Here is a 9,084-nt window from a genome sequence, read left to right on the forward strand (position 1 = left end):
GAAGAGATGCTGCAAAACATGAAATTTGAAATCTAAATTATCATGGTTATAAGTACCTGTATTTAACTGTGATTATTCAGTGATGTGTTTGATTTTGTCATGCCAGGATCCTCATGAGTATGAGGAATGGAAACACATAAGATACCCACACCTGAAGGAAGTTCTTGAAGAGTTTCCAAGTGTGTCACTAGACGCTGGGCTGCTTCTAACCCATCTCCCCTTACTTGGACCTAGGTTCTACTCAATTAGTTCATCTCCTGAAGCTCACCTTGGAGAAATTCATGTTACTGTTGCTGTCGTCCGTTATCACACAGAAAGTAAGTTGTAATGTTATATCACTTTCAGTTGTTGTTAATAGCTGTTATGCTGTATTTCAGTCCTACAGAGATATGTGCTATTTTAGTTAAGTCCTACAAACATGAGCTGCCACAGTTCAGTCCTGTGGAGACATGCTCCTGCAGTTCAGTGCTACTGACACATGTGCCACTTTAGTTCAGTCCAACAGACGCTTGTGCTGTTGCAGTTCAGTGCTACAAACACTTGTGCTGATGCAGTTCAGTGCAGCAGTTACATGTGCTGATGCAGTTTAGTCCTACTGAGGTGTACTGCTGCTGTTCAGTCCAACAGACACATGCTGCTACAGTTCAGTGCTGTAAACACTTGTGCTGATGCAAGTCAGTCCAACAGATACATGTGCTGCAACAGTTTAGTGCAACAGACATGTGCTGTTACACTTCAGTCCTGCAGACACATTTGCTTCTGTAGTTCAGTGCTACAGATATCTGTGCTACTACACTATAGTGCTACAGACACTTGTGCTTCTCTAGTCCCGGATATGTAGACACATTTGTTGCTACAGTGTATTTTTACTGAAGTTCAGTGCTACACACACCTGTTCCTTTTTTGTCATATGGGGATATTGGTTCTTTTTAATTTGAACATGGTTAGGATTATGGTTTAATTAGCATTAAATAATTGATAACCATCAATTTTTTTAACTTATATGCTGTACAAGCATTCATACCAAAGTATAGGGAAAGATATCAGCAGCCACAAAACCTTTATCAATCACAAAACTATTCTTGAAAGTATTTCAGAAAGATTGAAGGTTTTTCAGTTAAGCAGTAAGTCAAGAGACTTATTGGTGATGCAAATCTGCAAATCCTACATTTTCAAAAATAATTTTGGCTGAATTCATTCTTTGCTTCTTTTTCTTTTGTTCCTTATTTTCTTGTTCAGGCTGGAACCTTTGTTGTGGTTGTATTGATATATGAAATAAGTTTGCAACTTAAGGACATGTTTGTGATGTCACATGGAAAATTATTCTGACCTGCCTTAAACAGTGGTTCAAAGTTCCCTTACTTTAGCTGTGACTGTAGATTGTACACATGTGAACACTGTTTGCTTATTAGTGTATTACTTGTCGTGTACAATGAAAAATATTGTTGATGCGTTGTATGGATTGGTGGAAGCTAACTTTAAGTCAGTTCAATATTTTACTGTATGGACTGTATATTACATATTCCCCATACCAAGAATATACTTCAGTGTTTTGTCGCATAACACAGGCAGTGATCCTGAACTCCTCATCAATCACTGCAAATTGTTTTCAACATCATCATATTCAAAGTGGTATCTTTTTATTTCTATTATACTCTCCATAATGGAAATGTTTCTAGATTTTAGGATTGTAGTGTATATTAAGATTTGCTAACAGTGTTTTCTCAAAAACTAACTTCTTTTTATTGCCCATATTCTGACAGTTCACACTGGAAACACAAACATTCTGGGATCCACCAAGAATTGTGTTACATATTACGTGTATCATATGTTACTGCTCTGATTAAATGCCTGTAAAATATAAAACATCCTCAAAAAGTAGAATCCACGTTTCACATGTGATGATGTTTTGGAATGTTCTTGGTATTTATGAAAAGAATTATTCAGTGTAAAACATCTCATTGAATTACAGTTAGGAGTATCCATTAAATCTAGTTTTAAGCACCTGTCTGCCTTGTACTGTAGTATGTCTTCAGGTATAAGAGGGATATATGTTTTTCTTTTGATTTAGAAAGAAATAATTTACATGGTGCTGTTGCCAATCTTTTCATGAAGACTATTTGTCATGTTTCTTACAGATGGAAGAGGACCACTACATTATGGTGTCTGCTCCAATTTCTTGAAAGAAGTATCGCCAGGTGACCAGGTTCAACTGTTTGTTAGAAGGTGAATTAAAGATTAATTAATTTGTTATTCATTATTGGTGAATTCTTGTAGTTTTTTTTTTTTTTTTTTTGCTGAAAGCTGTGAAAGACATTCACTTCTTTGTCAAATATGATACGAATTTTCAGAAGGCAAAGCATGGGAGACATCGCATCAAAGGAGGTTAGATGGCTGATTAGCCAAGCTGACACCTCAGAGAGGTTAAGAATGTCACAAAAAATGCAGATGGACTGGTAGTAAATGAAAAAAGCTGGAGACAAGGATCAGATAAGGAAAAACGAAACCCAATATTGTTGGAGTATTGGAGACATAATATACTAAAGAGATAACATCTGACCCAGTCTCTCCAAATGTGTACATGATAGCAAGGAATAAAAGATAAGACAAGGGAGGGGGGATTGGCCATCATAATAAGGGACAGCCTTAAGTTTTAGGAAATATTAGAAGATGGTCCATTGAAAACATTATTATAGAAAGAGTAAATATAGGAAAGAATTGCATAGTAAAGTTTGTAATTTATAATCTTTGGAAGAATTTTGATAAACTGAACAAATATATGGAGGTAACAACAGGAACAGTCAGGATGGTACATGAAACAGTGCATGACCCACTCTTCTCAGATCATAAAGTTCTAATTATGGGGTACTTCAGTTATAAAAAGGTATACTAAAATACTTTAGATTCACATGAAAACACAAGCTCTTAGGATTTATACAGGAAGATTTTCTGTATCAGCATGGCAATGAGCACACAAGAATCAGAGGTATTGATACACCTCATCGTAAGAATTTATCTCATCTCACATGGTAACAAGGAAATTAAGAATTATCACATATGATACACTAATTGGGAAAAGTGATCATGTAATTTGAGTTTTTTTTAGTAAATGAGTATAATAGAATACAGATTAAGCAAAACTCCAATAATAAGTATGATCATGGAAAGTATGCAAAACTCCAATAATAGGTATGATCATGGAAACTATACAAAACTGAACAGTTTCTGTGAAAACATAGATTGGGATATAGAGTTCAGTAGATGTGTTCTAGGTCATTATTATGGAAGCAAATACATAGGGTAAGTAAAAAAAAAAGAGAAATATGACTCGACAAAATATTGTCAAACAATGTAAGAGCTGGGAATGTACTGAGGAAAAGATACAGGCAGAACTACAGTGAACCAGCATTTAAAAGATATAAGAAAGCAAGGAACAAGTACATCAGTATAAGAAAGAATAGAGAAACTTTGAAAGAGTATCACAGATATGGCAGAAGATAACCCAAAATTTGATAATGAATAATGCCTTTCGACCCATATTTTCACATTCATCCCATCATACACAGACCTTCAATACATGTGGGACTCTCTCCTCAATTAGTTCCTATCATTGTTCTTTTACCACTAGTGCACCAAGCTTCCACATGCCTCGGGACCCATCTGTTCCAGTTATCTTAGTTGGGCCTGGCACAGGAGTGGCACCATTTAGAGGATTCTGGCACCACCGACAGCATGTGCTGCAACACAAGAAAGGTGAGGGTTATCTCACTGGAAGGACTAGCTTCAGTCCTTAAAAGACTTCATTGATTATTTGTGGTTTTTATGCACAGTGACATTACAAGAATTTGTTCAAAAGAACTGAAATATTTTTACTCATGAAAATGGATGTTGATTTCTTTTTCCTAAGTTGAGAACTGAATTTTTTATAATGAATGAGTGTTTAAGACAGTGGCCTAGACACTTTGATGCCAGTGTGATCATGTGTTTTAATGTAACTTGGAAAGCAGATTTCAAACCTTATATTACCTTTTGGTATATTTTGATTAATATTCTAACACCATTATATAGATAAGTGTTGAATTAACCATAACTTTACCATGCAGAAAAAGCTGGTCAAATGACACTGTTCTTTGGTTGTCGGACAAGGGCTCTTGATCTGTATGCTGAGGAAAAAGAGGCCATGTTACGCTCATGTGTCCTCAAACATACATATCTTGCTCTCTCTCGTGAACCGAGCCTTCCCAAGGTAAAACCTTATCTAATAACTTTGTTATACTACTTCACATATCAAAATAAGGCTGTTGAAGGATGGAAACCAGATTTAAACTAATATTTCCTTTCAATATTTTATTTCAGTGAACTAAAAATGAATAGAAAACTTGTTTTATCATAAAGCTATGAACTTACACTATCAGAAGTAATCTATACTTAATCTTCCATTAACATTGTAAAGTTCAGTGATGAACAGTTTATTATTAATATTATTTGTAAATTAAACATCCAGTAGATTAGCCATAGAATGTATCTAAACTGGTTTCATAGATCTGATATTTTATGAAATTATCTGTGTGTTAATTAACAACAATACTTGTATTTCTACAGACATACGTTCAAGACATGTTAGTTGAAGTAGGTGCAGAGGTGTACCGTCAGGTTGCTCTTGAAAAGGGTCACTTCTATGTTTGTGGGGACTGTACCATGGCAGAGTGTGTCTACCAGAAGTTGAAGACTATTGTCCAGGAGCATGGGTGCCTCTCTGACCAGGAAGTGGAGAACTTCATGTTACAAATGAGGGTATGTAATGCTCTTGAAATTGGGAGAATTTTCTGTCATATACATTCATACACATCTTACATAAGACCATGACTAGACTACTTCTCATATATGGTCTCCTCACCTAGAGAAGCACAAAGAGCTAATAAAGAAGGTTCAGATGAGGGTAACAAAAATAGTACAAGAATTAAGAGGGATGAGTTACAAGAAAAGGTTAGAGACCTTAAATTTGCCCACTATGGAAGAAATAAGACTGAAGGGTGACTTGATGACAGCCTTCAAAGTTGTTAAACCAGATTGATGTTGTAGATAGTGAATGATTTGAAAGATGTAAGGATGTGGCAACCAGAGAACATAACATGAATTTTATAAAGAAAAATGTTAACAGTAATATGCATGTATTTACAATTCCATTGTAAGTCTTTCTTTTATAATTCAGGATGAGAATCGGTACCATGAGGATATTTTCGGCATCACTCTTAGGACAGAAGAAATTCATCGTCAAAAAAGAGAAAGTGCCAGAGTGCGAATGTCCTCCATTGCCCAGCAAGGACCAACCACACCTACACTCTCTCAGGCAGCATCTACCATACCTACTGTGTCCCAGGATGGACCTAATGACTCATTCATGGCACAGGGGGAACCACCCTCATTAACCAACGAATAGGGAAACTCTCGAGGGCAGATAGGCTTTTCCAACACCTGTTTCTTCTCCACTTTTAAGAGATTTTCAAAGATGTTTGTTAATTACTTACCTAACAGTATCAGACCCACATAGATACATCTTGAACATTTAACATTATTAGATTTAGTAAGTACAGTAGCAAAGGTTATTTTCAAATAAAATATTATATGCCAAATGTAATTAGAAAAAAAATTATGACATAATTGAGAGAATTTTGAGAGCAACAAAAACTCCATACAAAAAATTGATAAAGCCTTTAATGATAAATTGCTTGGATGGGAGGGAACTTTGTCTGTGTCAAACAATATTTTATCATGACCAGTTCTGCACAACAGTCATAAGCAGTTGTAACTGCAAGGTTAGTTCTAAATCTGTAACCTTAGGTCCAACAGCAAAGGTTAATTCCCAAAGTACTTTAACCTTATCCAAGTAATCTAGTTCTTAATCTCTCTGCTTAGAGAAACATAAATAATGCTTTTGACTACATAAGTGAATGAAGAATTTGTTTATTAAGATCTGTTATGGACATTATAGTGCCCTTAAGAAAATTTTATATTTTTAGAAGTACATGAAAAAATGTTACACATTTAGGAAACATTTTCATGAGCATTTTTTTTTCATGGTGCAAGAATATACAGCGCAACAAAAAGTTGTAGACTATCCATGTATTCATCTGTATCTCTCATGCCTGCTTCTTCTTGGAAGTACAATCAAAGCAGTGGCAATGGCAAAAGAGTCTCCCCTTATCCATGTCCTTACATGCCTCCTTCGCATACACCATTCCATGCATTTTTCCATGGTTTTGCTCCCTCCAATATTCTTCCACTCTATTTCCATGTGTTCAGACAATCGTACTATTTAACTTTTTTATATGCATCTCCTAAGCATGTTTAAGCATATTACCAGAGCTTTTCATCTTCATTTACTTAACAAAATACAATTCAGGTGGACAAGAAGGAAGGCACCTCATGTGAGAAATAAAATAATGTGATAGATGATCTTATGAAAGCAATCTCTTTTGACTAGTTTATATACTCTGCACACATAAAGCTATGTTCAGTTATGATTATAATAACATTGATTTATCAGTAAATTCATCCTTTTGTGATGTCAGAAAAATTAGTTGGTTAGCATGATATATAGTAACTATGAAAAATAAGCAGTAACTTGCATTTTTTTTTGTTCAAGTTGTTCATCAAGAAAACAATTTGTGGTATGGATTTTTTGTTGCTCTCAGTGCAACTGATTGCCAGCAACTTGATGAGGAATGATGAGAAACTAATTCATATTTATTGTGTTATAAAGATGTCATCTGCCATACTTATATACAGATAGCATTGCTGAAAAACATATCGGAAGAGAATGAAGACCTTTGGACTTTGTTGTATTATACTGAGATGGATTGCTTGTGTTATGAGAGTTATACATTTAGGAAATCGAATTTTGCTATTACAGTGGTTAGAGCTGTCTAAAAATCTCACATTATAGATCATAATTGCTGACATGTTTCACATACTACAGATGATTTAACAAATATCTACAGAATGATAACTTTAAGATGAATTTTATAAAACTAATAACAAATATTCAACTCCTCTGATTTTGATGCTCTTTCAAGAAATTTTAGGACAGTTAAGATTACCTTTCTACTCTTTCACCTTGGATGGAATTCTTGAAAAAGTTGGTCTGCTCTCGATTGTTCCCTGCAGTCGGTGAAGGTAGAGCACTGACTTTGTGACATTAACACTACCACATTGTTTATAGGCTTAGAAACAAACATGCAATGTGTATTGTTTTCAGTATTGTTTCAGATAGTTATAAGAATTTTGAATATTTGTGATTTGAGAATTAGTTGTGCCTTACAAGTTTTATTTATTATGACTCATGTTAGGGGACTTGGGGAATCAGTCAAGATGGCCCTTTTCTTGTGCTTATTTTAATCAGTTTATAAACTGTTTGATGTATTTGGCTGTTTCATTTTGACATGAGAAATCATTACACAATAAACTAAATAATGGTCACATTGTAGAATAGTATAATTTAGCAATTACCCCAGTATGGAACATTTCAAGGAATACTGTGTACTGGTAATATGATTCTAGGATAATTAAGTTCATTTATATACACATTCATCAAAGCTAGAACCTAAGCTTGTAAACATTTTTGTACTACTGAAAATCAAAAGTAACATTAGTAGCCTTGTTCTCTTAGTGCTATAAGATTACTCTCAAAATTCAAGATAATGAATTTTATATGTAACTGTACTTCCAGTACCTTGTTCTCTTTATACTAATAACTTTTCATATATTACAGAGATAAAGAATAATAGATGTAGATTAAGTACCAGATTCATCACTAGCATATTAGTGTAAATTTGATTTTTAGGCTACCACATGCTCATGATCTTTTTGGTTTTTGTATTGTCAAATACATCAGACACATCTCTGATGAAATAAGCACTAAGGTAGGCTATGATCATTGCTAATGAATAGGTATATTGCACAAAGAATGCATTGTAATGCTTACCTGTCAGCAGTCGTCTTCATATCTTGCATCATTTATATCCTATGTACACAAACATTTCCATTATATGCATATACATGGAGTCCATAAATCATCTTTATTAATTCAAGCATCATAGAAAATTAGAGGTAAGTTATGATGATGTATTTGCTGCTTGTCAAAGAACACACAAAAGTTAGCTAATATCAACATTAAATCTTGAAAGGTACTCTTTCACATACAAGAAACTACATTATTGTATCTCATATATGCCAAAATGACATGAAGACATATCTTAACCAAAAAACTGAAAAATGTTCTTTCACATGCAGCATTTTGCAGTACTGTGTCTTGTTTTATTACTATGTGAAATTTGAAGATGATTTATATTATACATACTTTCACTTCTCATCTGAGTATTTCACTATTTCACAGTATTTCACTGAACTGATCCTCATTCATTGCTGGTGTCTGTTATTGCATTTGCATAATATACAATGAATATTTGTGACTGACATATATTAGGAAGCCTGCTTTTGAGGCACATTCATGTGTATATATATATATATATATATATATATATATATATATATATATATATATGTACATAAATAACGTATGAAACAGAGATCAAGCATATATTGGTTCTGAAAACATTGCATAGACAGAGTAACTGTGTGTGTATGTGTTTACCATCAAGGTAGTCGCAGTATATTCTTTTGATATATGTAAATCTTATGAATATTAAGTAGATGTTTCCTAAGGATTTGCCCTTATTCTTTCACAATAGTAATGATGGGCCTTATCAGCAAATAGATTTGTCAGACTTAAAGATAATCAAATCAAATTTGAATTGTATCATATAAAGTACAATACAGATAAGCCCTGCAGAACAACGGTTCACAGAGCGATGTTTCTTGATAGTGACATCCAAAAAGTAGGGTAGATTTTTATAGAGCGACACTAAGTTTTTGCAGTAGTGACAGATTTGAAGAAAAATCATATTTTTTCAATATTTTTCCAATTGATAATGAAATAGCGAAATTTATTGTAAGGTTTTTCAGTTATGAAACCTTTTGTAATTATCAAAGCAAAACTACTCTGGCCACATAGTCACCTGATAA

At 33.9% G+C, this 9,084-nt stretch overlaps 1 protein-coding gene across 1 annotated transcript in view; it reads left to right on the forward strand.

Annotated features, from left to right (window-relative positions):
* The window catches only part of LOC139760859 (nitric oxide synthase-like protein), a 112,010-nt gene extending 106,360 nt beyond the window's left edge, over positions 1-5,650 (forward strand). The window contains 6 exon segments of the mRNA XM_071684572.1: positions 107-317; positions 2,139-2,226; positions 3,629-3,753; positions 4,104-4,246; positions 4,603-4,794; positions 5,213-5,650. Coding sequence (XP_071540673.1) covers positions 107-317; positions 2,139-2,226; positions 3,629-3,753; positions 4,104-4,246; positions 4,603-4,794; positions 5,213-5,440 — 987 coding nt within the window. The 3' untranslated portion in view covers positions 5,441-5,650.
* Positions 5,651-9,084: the final 3,434 nt, after the last annotated feature.

Source organism: Panulirus ornatus, chromosome 38 (assembly GCF_036320965.1).
Source record: "Panulirus ornatus isolate Po-2019 chromosome 38, ASM3632096v1, whole genome shotgun sequence".
Lineage (NCBI taxonomy): Eukaryota > Metazoa > Arthropoda > Malacostraca > Decapoda > Palinuridae > Panulirus > Panulirus ornatus.